General features: G+C 40.9%; 1 protein-coding gene across 1 annotated transcript in view; it reads right to left on the bottom strand.

Annotated features, from left to right (window-relative positions):
* Positions 1–2,428: 2,428 nt before the first annotated feature.
* Positions 2,429–22,872, bottom strand: part of LOC124417859 (translation initiation factor IF-2-like) — a 68,504-nt gene continuing 48,060 nt past the window's right edge. The window contains exon 3 of the mRNA XM_046939588.1: positions 2,429–2,485. Coding sequence (XP_046795544.1) covers positions 2,429–2,485 — 57 coding nt within the window. The remainder of the gene's footprint in view (positions 2,486–22,872) is intronic.

Genomic DNA, 22,872 nt, shown 5'->3' with positions numbered 1-22,872 from the left:
TATGAAACTGAGTCTACTTAAAGTTGCAAAATAATTTCAGATTCAACCACTCATTAAAGATCTGCAGCAGACCCTGATGATTTTTCTTCCCGTAGAACACCATTGTAATCGATAAAGATTTTTCTGAATAAATGGAGAAAGAAAGGATCTGTAATGAAGGTCCAATAAAAGTCAAGGTAGGAGAAATGAAAAATAGATGGTTAAAACCCAGGAAGCAATGGAACTTCAAATTGGAAGTTAGGCTGATGTGGAAATTTAAGCAGGATTAGCATCAGGCTTAATTGTCATTAATACAATACTTAGATTTTATTTTCTATTCCTGTGTCATCCTTATTTTGTAGTCAGATTAAACTTTCAAGCCTTTGTCACAAGAGGAGCTGTTGCAATGACTGAGTCTAGAGCCCTGAGGATGACGTCTCCCTCTTCACTACTAATTGCTCCCATTTTGCAGATGACCTTGGAGATCTACCATCATTCTATCAGCAGCTTCTCGTGCAGGACAGGGACAGCTGGTGGGGCAAGTGAAGGTGCCCCAGACCTGAACATGTGCTGTGAGATGGTGAAAGCTTTGTCCCACTTCCCAGCCCTTCTCAGACAGCCAGGTGGCAGCCTTCTGCCTGTCAGCCTTGCACAGCTCAGCCTCACACCTTACCAGAGCGCTGAATCAAAGCACTAAGGCCTACAGTTAATATTTTCACCAAATCTATGAACTGTGTGCTGTTCTGTATATCATCCACAAGTGGCACATTGTGAAAGAGTCACTACCTAGGTTCCAAAATATATATCTCTTGGCATCTCTCCCCTAACAGGCGAGGCCACTCAAAGGCTGCTTTCAGCAGTTACACTAATGCTTCTCTGTGGGTAGCAGGAGAAATGTGCTGGCTCAGCAGCTGCTACTTGTTTCAGCTCTCAGGACACCTCAAACCATTACAGACTTGTAACTGGAAATCTCAGTGCTGTCTTCACGTCTGTTTTCACGGCCCACAACACCCATTGTGTTCAGGTGCAGAGTCCTCAGTGTCCGAGTGGCATAAACCTGCTGGAGTATCTCAAGGGGGGGGACACAAAACTGATCCATGGGATGGAATACCTCTCTGAGGACAGACTGGGAGCTGGGGCTGTTCAGCCTGGAGAAGAGAAGGCTCTGGGAGGCCTGAGAGTGGCCTTTGATATCTGAAGTTGGGGCTCTAAGAAAGGAGGGGATAGATTCTTTAGCAGGGTTTGTTGTGATAGGGAAAGGGGAGATGGTTTCAAGCTGAAGGAGATTTAGATTGAACATTAGGAAGTTTTTTATAATTAGGATAGTGAGGCATTGGTACAGGTCGCTCAGAGAGAGAGAGGTAGATATTCCTGTTCATTGCAGGGTGTTGGACTAGATGACCTTTTAGGGTCTCTTCCAACTCAAGAGATTCTATGATGATTTTACAATTCGCATCCTCTAATAGGGGATGAAAAGGGAGTGAGATGCTCTTTTTTTTTTTTTTTTTTAACACTGTAGCTTCTTTTGAAAGACTGTTTAGCTGTTGGAAAAGAAATTACCATCTTGGGCTCATCATCAGTGCTGTAGTACTGTTCTTCTCTCACGATCGGATGCGTGTTGAGCAGTGATTGCATCAGCACTTCATGACCACTCTGCACAGTAGTGGATTCCGCTGGGGGGTTTTAGTAAACATAATTTGTCGCCTTAAGCCACGTTTTATGCCTTTCTTCAACTTGTGTCTGGTCAACAGAATGGAATGCCAGCCCTTTAATTTAAAGCTGGACACTTAAAATTGGACTTTATAGGGAATTAAGTTTTTCTTTGCTACCTGGAAGCCACTCCAGGGAAATAACTACTGCTACTCCAAAGGCACCCTAAAGCCATTTCTCTCCTTCCAAATTGAAAGCAGGGTGATGGTGGGACCTCAGGCTGCAGCTTACTAGCAAACTGCTAGTGAATCAATGAATTTTCCTTCCAAATGGACATTCACTTAAGGGGGGAAAAAAGGAAAAAGCATATTTACATGTATACAGCAGGGACATTTATGTTATGCTTCTCAAGCTTGGGCTATTTCAATAACATGTTATTCTACATTAATCTAGCTTTTCTTACTCTCTGATTCAAAGCCTTTTGTCTTACTTGAGTATTTTAATGTCTGTATGATTGCAGTCCTGTCCTGCTGACCCTCGGCCACTGATGAGGTCAGACCACCCTGTGACCCACAGTCACCCAGATGCTCTCCCTGCCTCTGCTCCATCTGATGAGAGACTCTTGCCCTCAGAATTATTAGCCTCATATCTTGTCATCATCATGTCCTCCTTGTCTTTCAGCACTGAAACCAGTTGCTACCACTGATTAGCTTCTTCAGTTTCTTTAAAAAATTTCCATTACCAGCTTGTGTGATCTCCTCCATTCTGGCCTCCATCCTGTTAGGGCAACTCTCTAAAATCACCTGCAATGAGACTCTCTGGGGTCTTTGAGGCTCCTGATGCAATCCATCTTTATCTGAAGGATACAAAAAAAAACATGTGAACTGCAAGATTTGACCATGGGACCTCTGCCAGCAACATCTTTCTCATCATTTGTTTCTTTTCTCTGTATCTGTCTGTTTTCCATCTGCTTTAATTCCCAGAGCAGAGCCCAACATTTCCATCTCTTTGTGCAGTCCTTAACACAACAGGGTTTCCATTCTTCTCTGAGAGAGTGAGATGTGGCTACCTGCTGCACCACTACAGAGAGCAAATGATACTTATTATTTAGACATCCTGGTGGGCAAGTCTGTAAATTTTTCAGACCAGGACCTGCCTTTTGCACATAATATAAAATCACTGGCTTTTGGAAGATGGTAAGAAACCACTGATTAAATATTTTGCCTGTTAATCTCAAAGGAACAGTTTAAGTGACCAATATCAAATGTAGTTTATTTGAGATAGATAAGTAACTGCTTCTTCTGTAACTTTTAGCTCTTTTTTTTTTTTCCTCACCTTCTTCATCTTATCTGTGCTTTCCAAGCTCCTTCTCTGTAAAATTGCAGTGGGAGAGGTGGTCTGGAGTGGCTGTTAGTTGGTTTCATGGACCTCAAGCCAGTTTTCCTTTTCAGAGTTAGAACTTTGCTTTGGTTACTGCATTCATTTTGTTTTCTTTGGGGGGTTATTTTGAGTTACTGGTTTTTTTTTTTCTTTGTGGGAAAAAACTGTTTTGAATCCAAACTGAAGTTATCCATAGAACAAATGTGAAAAGGGGAATGAAATGAAGGATGAGAATTCAGCTCTTTGCTCAGAGGCAGTGTGCTTCTGAACTGGAAGAGAAGCTCCATTGGCATGAAGGCCTTGCCTTGGGCAAGTCTTGCCTTCTGAAGCACCCGCTGATCCCCAGCAAGCTCATGGTTCGGCAGCTATAACTCGCCCTGGCAGCTGCTCTTGCTGGCAGCTCCAGCTCACTGCTAATGAGGTGGCTGGCAATGTATGGCAGCTGCAGATGACAGTGGGATCCAGGGGTGGCTTTCTGGATTGGGCATGCTCACAGCATCACCACAATTGCCATCAGTTTCACTGCGTTCCCACAGATATTCAGAATACACTTTGGAATTCTGTGTTCTTTTACTGAGGCGTGGCGTGCTGTCCTACTTTGACCACAGGGAGTTTCTGCCATTGTTCTTCATTTTTCTTTATATCATATTGTATCCAAGACCAGCCCAGGTGCTGCTAAGCACATTCACCCTGCCTTATATATTTGCAGAGGCAGGACAGAAGTTCAATTCTCTTCTGAGTGACACCCAAGTTCAACACTGGCTGGTGCATTGAGGTCTCACAGCCTTGGACATTCCTTCAAGAAGAAGGGTATATATATCAGTGAGCTGAAACAAGAACCTGACTGGTGGTACAATTGAAAAATAAACAGGTTTAGCAAAATCAGCTCTCCTTTCTGCTATAGTAATTACTGCAATGTTATGGTCAAGAGGCAGCTTCATTTGGGGATTACACTGGCTTGAGGTTGTAGACAATATCTCTAGGTCATGTTGACCCTGCACATAGGTTTTTTTTTCCTATTTGTTTGTGTTTTTTTTCTGTCTTAACAACAAAACCGTGCCTCAAAGAATTGGGATGCTGACACCTATTTAAGCAAGGGAGGCACACACTTCTTCACTTCCCTGCTGTTACACTCGCCTGCCCAGCTCTAACTGGGAGGCATCTGACAAGGCAGAGATGAAGGTGGGTTGCTTTAAGAACCTCATTTAGCAAGATCAGTATTTGGTGCCTGGGGGGAAGTCTGCTCCTGGTTTGGGTCATCTGGTGTACAGAGCCTTTGCTGTGCTAATTTTAATAAGAAATATTGCTTCAGCAAAGGGGAGTTAACATCGCTTAGTCCTAGAGCAGCCACGTGTTCCCAAAGGGTTGGATGGTGACGGTACATACGTGTGTGCTATTGACGTGCTTGGCATCTTTCAGTATGGACAAACTGTTGCAGCATGTGTTGCTTTCCGGGCTTTGTACTTCTCAGGTTGAAATGGGTCTTGGCTGCTTTCAGTGGCTGGGAAAGACACACAATATGGGTAGTCAACCTGGAGTTTGTATTTGCAGAGTTCTTAGTATGTTTTCTGCATTTGTATTTAAATGGCAGAATGCCCATGTTCCACTGAAAAGCTTTGGAAATTGCTTCCAATATTGTCCCTCCAGAGGCCAGAAGAGTTGGACCCAATTTAGGGAAATGTTGTATCAGCTTCCAACAGTAGATAAGCAATTAGGTTTTCTGTTGTTTGTTTTTTTTTTTTTTTTCTTCAGACTGTAAGTTCACAAGGCAACCTGACTGAAGAGATCTTGATCCTCTTCAACTCTTCGGGAGTTAAAACTTCTTTAACTCTGTAGATATTAATATGGTGGGAGGACCTCAGTGGGGACAAGAAGATAGAAAAAGAAACCTTCTGCCTTTGCTTTGCTCTGAAGTCTAGATTTACGTTCCTGAACTGATTCTGTACAGCCACTGCACAGCAAAAGCCCCACAATCTGGACACTTCTCATAATATTTCCACTGCAGCTTTAGCTCAGCAGGTCAGAGAGAACTGGAATGTTTTGTACAGCACAGACCTGCCAGCATCAGCTATGTCTGTCGACTACAACTCTTCACATCTTTACAGCAATGTGATGTGCAAGGGGTTGTGACAACATTAATATATGGGTGCCATGGGCTGCACATCTGATGTAGGATAGAATATTTCAGTTGGAAGGGACCTACGAAGATCTTTAAGTCCAAATGCCTGACCAACTCAGGGCCAGCCTAAACTTATGCAAGTTATTAAGGGCATTATGCTTTCTTCCTCACAAGAGGAGCATTGTGTTTCCTGCAGCTCTGGCCTGGCCACCCAATCCCAGGATGGGTAGAGTGCCTATCACCACATGAAGGCCATCCTAGCCCTGCACACCCTATTCTTTCCAGCATGTTTCTGTACACAGTGCTTGCTGATTCCATGAAGATTCGTCTTGTCCTCCACACTAGAATGGCTCTGTGGTAAAACTAAGACACAATAAGTGTGACTTCACATCAGGCTTTTAGATAAATTTCTGGACAAAAGTTACAGATAAAATATATATTAAAAATATACTTTTTTTTATTTATTTGTGTTTAACAAAGGGATTCTAACTCTTTTCCATGCCTGTCACCTACATTCTTTTGGTATGTCCTAGCTACAGAAAACTGGGGCTTCAGACGTTTCCTAGGGCTTCCAGATGGCTCCCTAAATTTTATGACTCTACCTACCCCCTCTGACATTTCTTTCTTGTTAAGATTGGAGTACAAATGGAAATATTCCAGATGGCTTTAGCTGGAGCCAAGTGCCTTCAGTACTTCAGAGCTTCCCAGACAGCCCACAAACTAATTGTCCCTTACCAGTCTGTTCATGTTAAATTCCCCAAACTTCTTCAGGGTTACAAAAACGTTCTTCTGTGCAGTACAACATCAGTAAGTTATAGTTTGTTCAATTACATTCATATCTTCAGTTTCTTTAAAAGACCACATATAATCCTTTTTAATAATAGTATGAATAGCAGACCCAGCAGAAGATTGACTTTGCCCAAACATGTCTATGGCAGTTTCCTCCTCCCCTCCTCAAAAACCCAGTGATTCATGTGTGTCACAGTATATCCTGTAGTTTTGTAAGAATTATAACTGGTTCTCATGTAAACCAAGGTATATTTCCAAGATCTCCAAGGCTGGCTTTTCACAGTGAACAACGGTCTAATCTGAACATGATTAATTATTGGAAAAGCTAAATTAGAGATATGAATTAGGCAGCACTCAGTGAAAATCTCTCTAAGATTTCTAGAGTTTTTCTTTCATTTTGGTATTGCTACAATGTCTCCTATATTTTTAATGTGCTTATCGTTGGATGTATGATTCAAACTGGATGATGCTCTGAGTAACCTGATCTAGCTGTTGATTTCCCTTGTTCATTGCAGAGATGTTGGACTGGATGGCCTTTCAGGGTCCCTTCCAACTCAAACATTTCTACGATCTGTAATTTCTAGGTAGGAACATAATAAAATGAACACAAGGGTCTGCAAAATTCTGTAAAGCTGCTCTGAAAATAATGCCTCCTATTTTATTATGTTAGGCCTGATATCAGAGGCAGATGTTGGTGGTACGGCAGTAGCGGCTGAGCCTTCCCACCAATATTCTATTATATTTTGTTGCCATGTGACGAGTAGCAGCAGAGGGGCAGTCTGACAAAATTACATCTAACATGGAAGAGCGTATTAAAAAAAAAGTATGTCACTGAATTCCCCCATGTGGAAAAAATGGCACCCATTGACCTTCATCGATGCTTTCTGAATGTTTATGGAGGCCAAACAGTGGGTGTGAGAACAGTGAGGTGGTGACTGGTGTGGTTCAGCAGTGGTGACAGCATTGTGAAAGATGAGCCATGTTCCAGGTGGCCACATGGATTTTTACAAGCATACCATACAATCTCTTATTCATCAGTGGCAAAAATGCGTAGCTAGTTGTAGTGGCGATACTGAAAAAGTGTTTTAGAGCTCAGAATTTGTTCAATTGAGGAGTATTATTGTGCTCTTTGTATCAGTTGTTCTTTCCGTGGAAATAAATAGGCATTACTTCTGGAGCAACCTACCTAATACTACTAACTTTCTATCAAAAAATAGGCTAATCCCTAATCAAGGGAAGCAAGTAAATGCTTCAGCTGCTTTGTTCTGCAGTGCTAACCAAGGAGAGCAGAGTGCCTTGCTTCATTAGACTTCAAAGCATGACACGGAATATAGGAGATAAAAATATCAGCAAGACAAGATGGACTTTACTAATGGCACGTTTTTCATGTTTAGAAACACTTCTGTACTCTACAAGGGATTTAATTGGGAAAGATTACTAAGGATCATAAAAGTAGAAATTAGCATTCAATTTGTCTGTCATAAGAAAAAACCTGTCTAGCCAAGTCTTTAAAAGCTGCTGTCCCACAGAACAATGTAGAAAGGAGAGGACACTCATTCAAGGCTTCCACCTGAAAGTGAATAAAGCAGAAATCAGTGCTGAAATGTTGCAAGAGAGAAATCAAAGTCTCTCAGGTTATTTTAATTGGAGTTGGCATTTGACTCTTTTACCCAGTGTAAAAAGGCTTGCACAATTATGTCTATGGCATTTGAATGCATGCTATTAGACATAAAACGTTCATCAGCTGCTTTTACTAAAGATACCATTAGCATTTTGTTAATCAGGTATGTTATTACATGAAGTTGATTGTACCACTTCACATTCCTGGAGGAAAATATTGAGACTCACATCAGAAGCTATGCCAGGGCTAGAAGAAGAGAATAAGTATGGGATGAAGCCGAAGTTGGGGGAAAAATAAAGCATGTGTAACAGAGTCAGGAAAATAATGTTCAATTGCTTGTTCAGACTTTCTGAGAAATAGCATCTACAATTCCTATGTCTCCCCATTTCCTTTAAGCACATTTCATTATTAGTATGTATCTGCCTGTACTAGAGCTCATTCATCAAGTATGAAACATTAATATTTCTGGCTATTCTTCCATTGCTTTCTTTTGTAGAGCAGATCTCTGTTTAGCGGACTGAAAATGTCCAGCCTTGGTGATGATCTAAGTATTGATGCAACTCCACTTGAGTGAGCTTCTGTCTTGAATTTGCTGTTTCTTCAATTTAGGCATTTCTATTTTCACTTGCAAGACTATACAATTGCTAGCAAGAAATCTGTATTAAAAATGGTATTAAGCTGGCCAAGTCAGCTACTTGAAAATTAAGAAATACTGAGGAATTTAGAAGCACAGTGACACCATATTAGAGTCTGGCCACATGACCAGCGTATCCCACAGCAGCAGAACATAACAATTGGCTCACATGAGTCTATGCCCAACAAGACCTTAATTTCCAAGACTTTGCTACGTGTTAGTGACTTCAGAACTTGGACTGAGTAAACCTTTTCTCCATCTTAATGTCACGGTACCTTGTGTTGTACCAGGAACACTTATTGTAAAGTGGAAGAAAGGTCACTATATAAAGGGAATTGACTGTATTAATTGGTGAGAATGTGTCTCCCAGAACAGCCCTGTGGAGCTTTATGTAAAAAGCTTGCAAGTGAACTAGAAGTCAGACTGCATTGTGCCTCTGGCAATGGGAGCAAAGGGAAAAACAACTCCTGACCTCATTTTCTCTCTGTCTCCTGTTACCTTACAGCTGTGCAGAAGCCAGATAAACCATGAGTTTTTACAGACTAGGTGAGAAAGGAGTCCTCATACTGAGCCAAATGTTCTCAAAGTTTTGACAGAAGACTTTGCCAAAATTTTGCTTTTCTTATACAGGAACCTGATATGGCTCATAATACAGTGATAAAATCTTTGATTAGACAAAATTCAACAAAAGTTCTGCGTACGCTAGAAAAAATCTGAATAACCTCTCCTTCTGAAACAACCTAGTTTGCTGCCTAGGAGATGGAGAAATGAAGAAAGGCTGTTACAGAAGGCAGCAGATGTTTTCCTTATCTATATATCCTTTAGATGGCCTCATTACTGTACTGTCTGGGCACATTGTTCTTTTTCCTGAAGACTTCCAGGAGGTAAGGGAGGAATATTTTACCAGTTTTCAGAGATAATTAAGGCACAGGGGATAAACAATGTCTTTGGCATTGTATGAGGCTGACCCCAGCCAGTTTCTAGTAACCTGACTGTTGGACCTTTCCTTGGTTCTGTTTTTCTTTCTTATATGTGCAGATCCACCCACGGTTTTGAGCTTCTCTAGGGTGATTAACTTCTTTTATGTGTATAAATTGCACTTAACTAAAATACAAGGTTCCTCAGTCAAAACAATCAAAAAGGGAGAAACAGAAAAATGAATCGTGTACAATCCTAATTTCACCTACGTGGGCATGTGATTATGAAAGTCCAGTTGCATAAAAAATTCTTATTCTCCAGACCCCGGCATAATTGAAGTAGCAGTGACGGATGATGATTATTTTACTGGAATGTGCTGTACTTCAATTTAGTCCTAAGCCCAAATATTATAACTCACCTTCCAATTTTTCCCCTATGTAAAAGTTATTAGGTCTTTTGTGGAGTTCACTGTGCTTTTGTCACCAGAGTGCTCCACCACAGCTGAGGACGATCATCCCAAATTTCCAAAAATGCCCTCTAGGTTTCAGTGCCCGATCACAAGAAGCTTGTGGCTGATTTCTTATGGACTTTATATCATCTCTCTATCTTCCATGTCAGACTGTCAGGGTCTCAAGCAAACAACCAGAAAACAAGGAATGTAATTTGTGGGCAACAGTGAAGGTTTTAGCCTATAAAATAAACAAGGTATCTGAACCATTCAGAAAATGGATGCAGTCCCTGAACAAGGGATTTAGGCAGAGCATTGGTGTTTAAATCCTACTCTACTGTTCTGGAACCTAATAATTCAGTCACCAGCCAGTCTCTCTGCCAAAATGCCATAGGGATTTTGCTGTGCTAGAGGCTCAGGCTTAGTTTGTGATATGGCTTATTTCTGAGCCAACCTGGCATCTAGAAAGGGGACTGTGGCAGTTAGCTTACTTTATCTTTGTAATTACTAATTGGTAGATCCCCTTTCTCATCAGTATGTCTGACATGTCACCTTGAAGTTGAGGAAACTGTCTTAGGAACTAAAGTCCAGAATTCCTGGCCAGACCAAATGATAGAAATTTAAAACTGAGTTTTAGTGTTTTTTTCAGATCTGCTCTGTCTTGGGGTCCCTGGGATGGTAGGGATGTCTCTGGGGTTTGGATTGGTGTTGACAGTATGCAATCTTCTGTGTTATCTGAGAGGTTACCTCCACTGTAAGCACATGAGAATAAAAAGCCAGATGACAGCAAGTCTCAGATAGTTTTGTATCCCTCCTGCCCCTACCCCCACAAAAAAATAAAAAAGCTGCAGAGGTGAAACTGACAAAAAATGGTCAGAAACATAACCAGCTTAAATTCTGGCTGTGAGCTCTGTCTTGGCCAGCTCTAATTTGAGGGAGGATGCTGCTCCTGTTAACTTTGGATGGCTTTTAAAGCTGAGGTTGGGATGAAGGAAGGTTAGAGCTGCAGCTCTGTAAATAATCTTACAGTATTTCCTCTTGTCTTGGGATTTAAAAAAAATATTATTAGATGACCGCCCTTCTTTGTTAAGAATCTATTAAAGCAGCACTATTTGCTGAAATAATTTTTGTCTACTTTCACTGGGTGTGCTCTCCGAAGTAAGAATTCCATTTCAGAAAGACTTAATACAAAGCATGTAAATGGCAATAGGTTGAACTGTTGCCGTCAGTATTATCCCAGATTTTATTTGTTTCTAAGCTTGCAATAAAACTAACGAGAAAAACAAACAAGTAAACCCAACCAAGTTCCAATCAGGAAAGTATCCACTTGCCAGTTTTTAATTCATAAATATTCAAAACATCTCTTTACGTTAAATATTTATAGAGAGTCTAACGTGTAGCCACTGGAAGGGTTTCAGAACCATTTTTACAAGTCTCACTTCATGGTGGAGCATCATAACTTGTGGCAGCTTGGATTCAGAATTAGCTACAACCCCACCCAGAGCCACCATGTTTCACAACAAAGTGCTCCAGAGGCCAGCCATGTTCCTTCCCCACAGTGTGTTCTTTGACAGAACCAAAGTCTGTGGGGCAGACGATGCTGGATTTCCATGTTCTTGCCCAATTCTGGTGTTTGTTATTACCAATAAATCAAAGTTGAAAGAGTATGTTAAGATGGCAAGTGCTCGATGGCATGCTTCTCTGTGAGCTAAATTAATATTGAACATGAAACTCATTGAATGAGTCAGTGAATGAGTCAGAGGAGAAGTTAGTGGCGAAAGTGCAAGCCTACAGCTGATAGACACGATTTAGAGTCTAAATACACAGTCTGTTTTCTTTATGAAACTTCAGAGATCTCAGGAAAGCAGCTTACCATGATTGCCCTGGCTAGCAAGCAACCTTCTCTTTTATCACATAAACGCTCTTGTGTGTGAACTGAACCATAAAAGTATATCCACAGAGAGCTCATCCACTGCTAGGAAAGGTGTATACTTGCTTCATTGTATTTTTTTCTATGAGGTAGGAATACCCAGGCTTGAGTGAAATGATCACACTGACACCAGATATCACAATTTATACTGCCTGACTTCTATTTAATATAAAATCCCAGCAGGCGTACAAAACAAAGAGGTGATGACTGTGCAGGCAATGAATTTATTCTATTTTTTTTTCAAAGCCACAAGTAAAACACTACTTGAAAACTATGATCTGTTTCCTTTAAAATGTTTTGTCTTAACAGTGTTCAGATAGGTAGTGTGAAATGCTTCTTATTAAGATTTAATTTTACAAATTGACAACTGGGTGTAGAAGTTAATAATGTAAATCATGAAAAATTGGTTTTTTGTAAAGAATTTTGAAACATAAGGATACTCATCTTTAGTCTGTTTTTTTTTTATGTTATCTTATGCTTTTTGGACTTTTGTAGGTTAAAACTGCAAATTTTGTGTTGGTTTGTTATCATCGTTGTTAGTGGTTGTCTTTTAAAATATATATAATTTTCAACCAAAGGCAGAATTCAGAAATGCTTGTTGTTGGGCCAAGATTTTCTGTAATTTGACTCTGTGTAAAAGGAAAACCCCAAACCCAAAAATGTTTTAGCTGAGGAATGTGAGTGTGTAGGCAGGGAATGGGAAGAGGGGAGGAATATCTAAGGTTATGCTCTGTTTTGTGTTTGGCGTAAGCAGCAAATAGCCCTTATTCATCACTAGTTCTCCTGGCTCTCGTGAGAGGGCAATTGGTGAGTACACATGACACTTGGGGAGCCACGCTGGACCAGATCAGTAGTTGGACACTGAGCCAATATCGCATCTTCTAGGTGCTGATCCGCTTCAAGATTTCTCTCTGTGCAAAATGCTGTAAGTCTCTCCACCAGAGAAGCTGAGTATGAAATCCAAGCAGTTGCATGCAGGAGCTCTGGGAGGAAATGCCTGACCTTGTTCTCTTTTTGCTCTGCTGCAAACAGTCAAGATGCAGCCTAAGCAGGTGTCATAGGGCTCCATGATAAGCAATTTGGGAGAAGTTTTCATTGTGAGGATGACCAAACACTGGACCAGGTTGCCTAGAAATGTGGACTCTCCATCCTTGGAGATGCTGAAAACTTGACTGAACAAGGCCCTGAGCAGGGAGAGTGGACTAGGCAACCTTCAGAGGTCCTGACCTACTGCATGTATTATGTGTCTCAATGGAATAGTAATGGTCTCAGAGGTCTCAGTAATGGTTCCTACACTAGCTCCATTCAATGGTTTCTCCATTCAAAAGAGCAGTAGGCCCATTTCAAGGCTTTGCTATCTCACTGTACACTGGATAAACTGTGGTATCCCAAGGGACACATTAGAGATTTAGGCTTTATATGTTAGGCTTTAAATACCTACTAAAGCTAAAATTTCATGGATTTTATTTTACCAGAAATTTAATTTACTGTTTTTATTGGCAGAGCTTTCAGAATATTATGGCCTCATCACAACAGTGTTCAGATACAGAGACAAAAGGGACTGCCTACCTGTGAAAAAGTCAGTTCAATCCTAAGACAGAGAAAAACAAATGAGGAAAAAGAAGATAAGGATGGGGGTGAGGGGGTGGGGGAAGAAAGAGATATTAGGACTTAATTAGCCATTATCAAAATTTTGTGGGCATTTTGGGAACATAAGGAGTATTTCCTGGTGAAAAGAAAGATGGTAGAGGACTGAGGAGGGAGAGTAGTAACCAGAAATGGGAGATTGAGACAGGTCTGAAAAGGAGAAAAGAGATGCAGAGGAAACTTTTAGTCTTAAGTTAAAAACTTGATGTGGTAGTCGTGCTCCCGGAAGTGTCCCCATGGCAGCTGGGGAGCACTGTCCCAGCTTGCCAGATGTTAGAGAACGCAGCCAGATCCCTGCAGGCTGTGCAGAACTCCCATTGCAGGAACGGGAGAGCAGATCAAGCCAGGAGCACGGCATGTGTGACCCCGCAGGCATGTGGAGCCTGGCTTCTGTTTTGTCTGCGTAGGGTAAAATATGGCAAGTACTTTACAGGCTATAGGTGCTAACCATAGCACCTTATAGTTAACATGCTTTCCTGGTTCTTTTGCTAAGTTTTGGCTGAAAAATAGTTCATATCCCTGTCACTTAGCCAGCAGGTTGACAAGCAACCACGCATATGGAAAGGACACTTTGCTGAAGCTTCCTGTGTTACTTCAGCTGCAGCAACAGGTAGTGACACCTTGCTTTACAAACGTCTGAGATGTCACCATGTTAATTATATCCTGCTTTCCTTCCCACTTCCTCATCTCATTAATGTTATAAAGTAAATCTGTGGCACTTGCTGGCTCTTGCATGATTTTTTGACTGTGCAGATCAAGTTTTATTTAGTGTTGTAATAATTAGATCTCATTGCTATTTGGTTTTGGTGGGGCTTTCTTTCTCCCACTGTTTCTCAGATACTATACATGATGTAAGTGCTGTGGGTTTTCATCTTCACAATATCTTTGATGAACTTCAGTGGAAGCATTGATACTGCACCAGGCATTTGTGGATATGTCCATTCACTATGGACACACATTGTTAAGGAAGATCATTTATGCTGTTGCTCCTTTGTCTCAGAACATCTGCACAGAGGCGTGTGTATGAGGTGATCATTGGCAAGAGAAATTACCCACAGGTGCCCCCTGGCCTGGGGTTTTGGCTTCTGGTACCCTGTACCCCACCAAGGCCTTCTCTAGGAGCTCCTGGTGCTGTGATGTTGGCTTTGCATGGGATGAGACCTCTGGTGGCATGTACTTGATGGGTCTCCGAGTGAGGATATGACAAGAGTGGTATACCTCCATTGCTCCCATCAACAAGTGCACCTATGTTGGTTTGCAAAACGGGATAGGTGTTTCCACAAGGCAGGGCCCCATGAAACCATCATTTCATCTCTCCGTTCTTTCTTCCTTCAGGCCATGTAGTATATCTTCCCATGTTTAGGCCCTTCTGGCCTTTGAAATGTTATGGTGTCATGAAACACAACAGAAAGCATAATGTTATTCTCTTGATCTCCAGAAGAGGCTCATGGTGGTGGGAGATATATCACAGATTTCACACTGGACTGAATTTTATTTTTGAACAAAATTCTAGAAAAATTTCATTAAGTTTAAAAAAAAAAATTAAAAAAAACATCTGTCAGGAACTAATTAGAAATAGTTAGAAACTGCTAGCTCCAGCACACCACCGAAGAAGATGGAGAAGGCCAGTTCGATGAAACTGAAGTCACCACTATTCTCTCCAGGCCTGTGGAGTCAAAAGTGATTTAGTTATTTATTTTTAACCCTTACCGGTCAGAGAATAAGATGATCAAAGAAGGGAAGCATGACATTTCTCCTAGTTCAAACTTAGCTAAAACACCTCTGTTTTTTCTTCATCTGTAAAGAATCAACTTCACCTACCTTCAAGTACCGGGTACCTGCCTTCAAGCCTACTTCTGCCCATTCTTTTGTTTCTAATCCACATCCTATTTTATCCCATGACGTAACAAATGAAACAGAGAGAGGTAATGTCTATTAGTTATACTACAGAGTGAGCTAGAATAGGAATCACATCATAATACCAGAATACAACAGAGCAAAGTGCAGGGTGGGACAGTGAAGTGAAGCGTCAAAATGTAGAACAAAATAACAAATCTTGGGAGGGACTGAAGAGTATCTTTTCTCCTGTATGCAGCGGACTGGATCCCACAGTGAGGAGAAGCTGATGCCAAAGGAGTTCTAGATTGCAGATAATTTCTTAATTCGCTGGCAAATAAACTCTGACAGAAATACAGATGTCTGGAAGATACTGAATTCCTATGTATTATATAGAAACTGGCAGATGATTAATGAAATAGGGTCCCTATTTCTGTCCCATTGAAGGTGAAGATTCCTGGGTGAACAGTTATCTGCTGCAAAGTAGATGTAAAATTCCTGAGGGAATATGAGAATAAATACAGGAGTACTGGAAGGAAGGGAGTATATATATGGGAGAAATGGAAGGTATTGGAGGATGAAGCTGGGACAAAGAGCAAAGGGACAAGGGTTGCATTGGGGATGTGGTGAGAAAGGAGGACTTCATTGGAGTAAGCTTCAAATTTCCAATGATCATGAAGTGTGTAGATATTTCAATATTGGGGCAGGGGGAAAGAAATTTTACTTTTGTATATTTAGCGGCTGTAAAAATAATAATAATAAAAAAAGACCATTCAAAAATGTGCTGCTTTTAAATAGGTAGGGTGATGAGTCCAAAGATTTTTGCAATAAGAATCTTTCAAGTAGGTTCAGCTGAGTTTGATTTCTTTTAGATTTTTAACATCATTTCTTCAATGCTATGCTAGATGTCCCTGCTCTTTGGAGCTCGCAACTGAGAGGACAGATGTTGAGCTGAGATACTATGAGAGAGTTAGAGACAGCAAATGATAAGGATTTATTTCCTGGTTGGCTGGTTGTCAAGTATGTAAAATCGAGGTTCCTCAACTGTGAGCTGCTTGGAATAATAAACATTAACGATAAGAGACTGTGAGCTTGTCAAACTCCAGATCTTACTTACCTGCACAAATTCATTTGAAAATGAACCTACAAGTTATGGTGTATATTCTTAAATCCAATTAAATACGAGAATCCTTAGGACCGCTACATTCTGCTGCCTATAAACAACACAGGAATTTTAGATGAGACCACTGGGTTTGCACCAGTCTTAAAGGTCGCCACTGTACTTATATTCTTTCAATGAATCATGAAATTCACTGTAACCGTCTCTTTCTTACTCTGTGTTTTCCAAAGTATTGCTGAATCTGAGCCACATCACACAATTCCCTAAACTAATATGTTGTGCTTTGACTATATGTCCCTTCTGTATATTAGCTTTGATTTTATAGAGCTCTGTCTTACCCACTTCAATGCAGTCAAGTATAGAAGAGCTGTTTCACAGTAGCAGAATGACATACAAGCTAACTATCTATAGCCAACTGAAATTTTAAAAGAAAATGTGTCTGTTCTGAAGTCTGCTTTCTTGCATCTAATTACTTGTAAATATAAGTACCTAAATAGTTACTAGTGGGGGAAAAGACACTGGGATCTTACAGGGTGTCTGAGTTCATTTCCTCAGCACATCTGAAAGTCTAAGCAAGCATTTAATATTTAAAGATGTTTTAAAATGTTCAGCCCTGAGGACTCCATGTTTAAAACTGTTGGCCAACGTACACATAATCATGTACTGATGGAAAGAATGCATTCTAACAAATCTTTAATCTGTGCAAGAAATAACAGTGCCAAAAAGATTACTGCGTAATCCAAATCCACTTTGTTCTTGAAAAGCTATCTGGAATGAAGGAATACAAGGCACAGTTCACATTTGTGTCTCAGGCTAACATAACCTGTTCTGTTTCACGGAATCGTAGTCTGAACCATAGAATCACAGAACAACTTGGGTTGGAAGGGACCTCAAAGACTATCAGATTCCATCCCCCCTACCATAGGCAGGGCTGCCAACTGCTAGATCAAGTACTAGATCAGATTGTCCAGTGCCCCATCCAAGCCTGACCTTGAACATCTCCAGGGACAGGGCATTCACAGCCTCTACGGGCAACATGTTGCAGCACTTCACCACCCTCTCAGTACTCTCAGTAGAAAAATTTTCCCCCAGCATCTAATCCAAGTCTCTGTTCCTTTAGTTTAAAACCTTCCCCCCTTGTCTTCTCACTATCTACCTGCATAAAAAGTTGATTTCCCTCTTGTTTATAATCTCCCTTTAAATCCTGGAAGGCCATAATGACAGCTTCCCAGAGCCTTATCTTCTCCAGGCTAAATAAGCCCAGCTCCTTCAGCCTATCTTCATAGGAGAAATGCTCAAGCCCGCTGATTATCTTTATGGTCATCCTCTGACTGAAATGTCTTAGTTTAATTCAGTTCCAAAATCTTTGACATATATCAGTTTTCAACTGATGATGTGCTTATAATAAAACGAGATAAAGGACGTACATGGATCCCCATCAAAAATATATGCAAGCTGTCTGTATTTCAATCCTTGTGAACACAAAGGGCACATTTACCATTTGTGTATGCCTGAAACAAAGGCAATAAACCATTTTTCCAGTTCTCAAAGTGATTTATTGTATTAGGAGGAAAAGCAAACAAAGGAGAGCTTTATAAAGTATGTGGATACTGACATCACCAAAACAGTTTAGGGTTTTGTTCCACGTCAGAGGAATAGCCCAGACATTCTGAAGGTGTACAGACTTCTGAGGCTTGGAAACACAAAGCTTGGTGCTACAGCCAGTCCCTGCTGAGACATTGAAGAACTTCAAGTTTTTCTCGTAAGTGCACTTTGTAATGTTATGTTTCAGACCATTAACACCAGAAGGTTCATATACAGCAGTCACATTGCCCAGAAGGACAGCCAAGCCTCCCTCATACATGGACTTTCTAACCATGCTGCTGAGTTTGTCTCCCATTCCGTTGGATAAGTTGAACTGTTCAGGTAAAGTTCAGGATTCGCCATCTGTTTTGATTATTTTTTTCAAGGAATTGCTTGGTAGCAGCTATTAGGAGTTTTTTTTCCTGCTAGATGCCAAGGCAAACATGCATGCACAAACTAATGACGCTGTAATAGGTACTTTCAGTGGTGCAAGCTGTTCTCTATTCCTTTCTCTGCTAGAGTTGCTGAGTACATTTTTTTCAGGGTCAGAACATAACAGCCCTGTGAAAATCATGCCAAAATTTATATTTCAGCACCCAACAAGGAGTTCAGTAGATTCATTTCTCATCTGGGCTTTTGCTAGTATTACTCAAATATCAGTCTCTGTTTCTCTTGGAGTGAACCTTTGAAATGCACAGTTATCAGCATGCATTGTTAAAGTCATCATCAAGTAACAAACAAAGCAAAGCTATACTGCGTAGTCCCATGGAGAGAAATCTGATCATTCCTCATAAGAGACTGTGGAGGAAATTTACAGGAAGAAATCCAGCAAGAATATGTTCCATAAACAATTCTGAAGAGAAGAAATCAGAAACAAAAGGACAGGTAATGAAAAGACAGAGCAAAAAGCTGTTCAGCTCACGCTTACTTACAGGTGTGAATCTACAGATCTGAAGTGGATTGCTGTTACAAAATCCCCTTTTGAACTATTGACTACAACATATGGTAGTATAGGTGTGGTGGAATGTAGAAATGACACTGTTTGCAAGTCAGATTTAGGATCTCAAAGAAATATGAATCCTAACAAGATACTTGTGGTTCATTATTCCTGTAACTTTGCCAGTGGGAATGGAAAATCATGTTATCTTAAAAATGATGACTTAGAAAGTTCTGCGGCTCCAAAACATCTAGCTGAATCAATGTGATGGGCCTTTTCTGAAATGTAAGCATTTATTTCTAACAACAACAGTGAAACATTGATGTACTTTTGCTTACAATTCTAAATAACCTTGTTCTCTAGTTAACGTGACTAGTGAAATCAGAATATGTCCATTCTGTCATATCTCTATTCCTAAAGGAAAAAGTCACTGGATCAGTACCAGCCATCTAGATTAACAGTTCAGACTTTATCTAGCCACAGGCCAAGCTTACTGTCTATAAAATATGCGGATAATAATTATAGCAGAATTTGATAAAGATTTGCTGATTAGCAAAGAAGCAGTGAAAAAGTATATTCCCAAATGTGAACAGTATTTAAGAATTCTAAGGCAGAAGATTTTTTGTGAACAACTTCATATAAAAATATCCTCAAGATAAATACTAAAAAGAAAATAAAAAAATGTTCAAACCAAACTTGGGATTCAGAAATTGTTTTCTTTCATTTTGCAATAGCAAGATATTGAATAAAACAAATCTCTTCCCTGCCTTCCAGCCAATTTGCTGCTGTGCACTGTTTCAGTGTGATAAATCAGCACATGCCCAATTTTGAATACCTGAGTTGTTTCTATTTCAGAGAGACTGTTCTCCTGAGATTGTTAAACAGGAGCCAAGTTACTGAACTTGTCCTTCGGAGCTTGCTAAAGTACCCACTGGGGTTGCTGGAAATCTAAACCCATGCTTTTTCCCTTTTATTTTCTCCTGTGAGATAGAAAAAAGACCTAGGTAGGCTTTAGGCACACATTCAGGCTCGTGCAAAACATTCTCATGCAGCAGCAGCTTTGTCTGGAGAGTAGCTCAACTCAGTGATTATTCCCATTTCTACCCCAAAATTCTCCCTGGTGTCCAGATGTGCAGTCGTGTGGATTGCCAGGTGAGGTGAGGCCTATGCACGTAGTTCCCTTGCAAACACTACCTGGGTTCAAAACCAGGGAACCTGGCACCATTGGAGGGCTCACCACCCCTGACCATACCTGATCTCTGGCAAAACACAGGAAAATCCTTTTTCTTTTTAAAATTTGGAAGCAGCAAACTTCTTTTATCTAAGGAAGTTACAGCTGGGAAATAGTAGGTCTCCTAGCAACTTGAGAGAGGAAGTTCAGTCTAGGGGTTTCCCGAATACTCTGGGATATGAGTAGGAGTCAAAGCAGTGCTGGAATCAAAGTGATGTTGGAACTGAAGTGATGTTGGAGACAAAGAGATGCTGTAGTGCGATGAAAATCAGCACAAGCCCTACCTGCATCCCCTCCATGCAGGTGCCTTGCAGTGGTGAAAGGGGACTGCTTATGTGTGCTGGAGAATATTTCTGACCTGAACTTGCTGTTGAATTTTGCTCATCTGATTTGGTAAAGTAAGAGACTTGCCAGCACTGCCTGCAGAGAGGTGAGCGATGCTGCTTTGGGGTCATGAGGAGCCATGCTGTACTCTCAGGTGCCAAGTTTCACACCACAGTCAAGTATATGCAGAGCAAAAGTTCAAAAGTACTGGGCACTGCTGGAGATTTTTTCAGTTATTTATTCATAAAATTCTGGAATAATTGAGGTGTTTGGTTTTCTTTTTTTTTAGTGAGGTGGAACTGTGTTTTTTTAAAAAATATGCCAGAGGTGTGTTTTATAGTACTAAATCCTCATGGCCCAAGCCACCGCCTTCAAGGGAAGGATTGTTTCTTCTTTCAAACGCTGCTCCTTTTCCTTCCTCACTCCTCTGCCAAAAGCAATTCTGGAAGCAGCATCTTAAATGACCATACATGTGGTAGCAGCTATTTCAGATCCAGCTGGCGCGTGACCAAGAAGCCAGGAGATGTGTAAAGTAGGTTCCCAGCTCTACAGTTATGATTCCCAGGGGTGCATTGGGTCAAGGTGGAGATTATAGAATCCTAGAATGGCTTGAACTGGAAGAGACCCTGGAGACCGCCTAGTTTCAACTCACTCCCGGATTCAACCACCATATCAGGCTGGCCAGGACCCCATCCAATCTGCCCTTGAATGCCTTCAGGGATGGGGCACCCACAGCTTCTCTCGATGACCTGTGTCAGCATCCCATTGCCCTCTGGGATGATGAGCGCTGCTGGGACCTGCTGGAGTGGGGCAGGGCCATGTGCCAAGCAAAGTGCCCTGCTGTGGGGAGCCAGCACTGATCGAGGTGGGAGGGAAGGCATCCCAGGGAGACCAGAGGGACAGGCACAGGACAATCCCAAGCAGAGAGCTTTGGAGTTGGCCAAAAGCGCTCCAGAGAGAGAGGGCGCAATGAGTGGAAGAGCGATTTGTTTATAAACCTTCCTACTTCTGTTCCATCTCACCCAGTCACTTTGAGTGGTTCGCTGTTTATGAAGTGTTTATATCCTAGTAAGAGCTGTCTTTTTGAGTTTGGAAGCCGTTTGATCTTCCTGGAAGTTACTATAGTGAAAAGTAAATCCTTCTGAAAGTGCTGGCTTATTTTGGATCACATCACATTCCACTACCCCTAATTTTTAATTAATTTAATTTCAATGCTAATATTAAAACATTGAATTTTGATCATGTTTCTGTAGGAGATATTTATATTCTTTTGCTAATAGTTTTGATGCTTCTTTTTATTGTATTAAAAAAATACTTTATTTTTGAGAGTGGAAACGACATACAGGCTCTGATTGCTCCCAGTTTTCTGTAGTCCTTAATATTTTGAAAATGCTAAGAGGCCTGAGGGCTATAGAAGAGAGAAGATATTGAAGGTTGAAGGTGACTGTAGTTGGGTTGCTGCTGGATGACATCTGCTGGGACATCGTTGTGTCAATGCCTAACACTTGCTCTTAGGAGAGAAAAAATGTTCCAGCTGTGTTTCAGGAAAATCTGGGCAACTAAGTGACTTGAAAGTTACTCTCAACCATTTATATAAGGTTGTTAAGAAACATTTCCTAAAGGTTCCTGCTAAACAGTTTGTTTTCTCAACAGTGTCCAGGATATAAATCGTATCTCTGAAGAGCTGGCTACAGCAAACCCTGAAATTGAAAGCAATTTATACTTGGTATTAACTACAGTTGTCTTTACTATGGCATCATTATAAATCTGTAGAAGCAGGTCCTGGATTTGGGGTCTATCAGACAGATGTTATACAAAAAGATGGTGCATTAAAAAAACATATCAATATGTCAAGAAAACATAAAGTTCAGACAGACCTGGAGTGAATTGGAAGATGCTCATGGTAGGGAGCATCCTGCTTTGCCTGTAACTGATGCAGCTGAGCTGCAGCAGGGTGGAAGGGGCAGGGTGCTATTTGCTGCATTTGGGGGCTGCAAAAAGAACAGTGATTGTCAGTTGTCAAGCTTCACACCAAGAATGCTTAATGCAGAATATGAAAGGAACACTTATGTGACCAACATTAAACAGAGCAAGAGGGCATCCAAACTAAAGGAAGAACTAATGATCTATTTTGAGCTGACCCAGCTCGGCTGCTCTTGCAAAAGCTTCCTGCCTTAAAAAATAGCAGTTAAGAAGAGAGAGAAATACCTTTGCTGGAATCAGCTAGAATGGAGAAGTGTTTTTCATTTCCTTTTGAAAGAATATCTGGCGAAGTACCAGAGGCTCCCCAAGGATGGGCAGGCTTGTAAGCAACCTGTTATTTCTCTTTGTTTCCTACACCTGTTGTCATCTATTTTTCAGTGTTTCCTCTCCCACCTGGAAAAGCTTGAGAGAGGCTACACAGATTTATTAATCTTCCTTTCTGCAGACTGGTAGGTTGCTGTTACCTGTCACAGCCTGTTGTTAGGAGCTGCAGCACCATGGGTCCTCTTGTCCTGGGGAATCAGGAGTCCTAACAAGACCATTTTCCTCTTCTCCCAAAGTTACCATTGTAAAATGTTTTTCTCAGTGAGATTAAGCAATATTTTCTTATATCCTTTAATATTTTTTTTGCTTTGTGTGCATATGAGGGGCTTTTTAAGACATAGTAAAAATCCCTGCTGACTGTGGAGAAACAAAGCGCAGGTTGTGTGAGAATTACTGAGAACCACGTTTCTAGAAGTAT

The sequence above is a fragment of the Gallus gallus genome, chromosome 3, assembly GCF_016699485.2.
Source record: "Gallus gallus isolate bGalGal1 chromosome 3, bGalGal1.mat.broiler.GRCg7b, whole genome shotgun sequence".
NCBI lineage: Eukaryota > Metazoa > Chordata > Aves > Galliformes > Phasianidae > Gallus > Gallus gallus.
The sequence above is the reverse complement of the archived record's forward strand: the minus strand, read 5'-3'. Positions and strand labels throughout refer to the sequence as shown.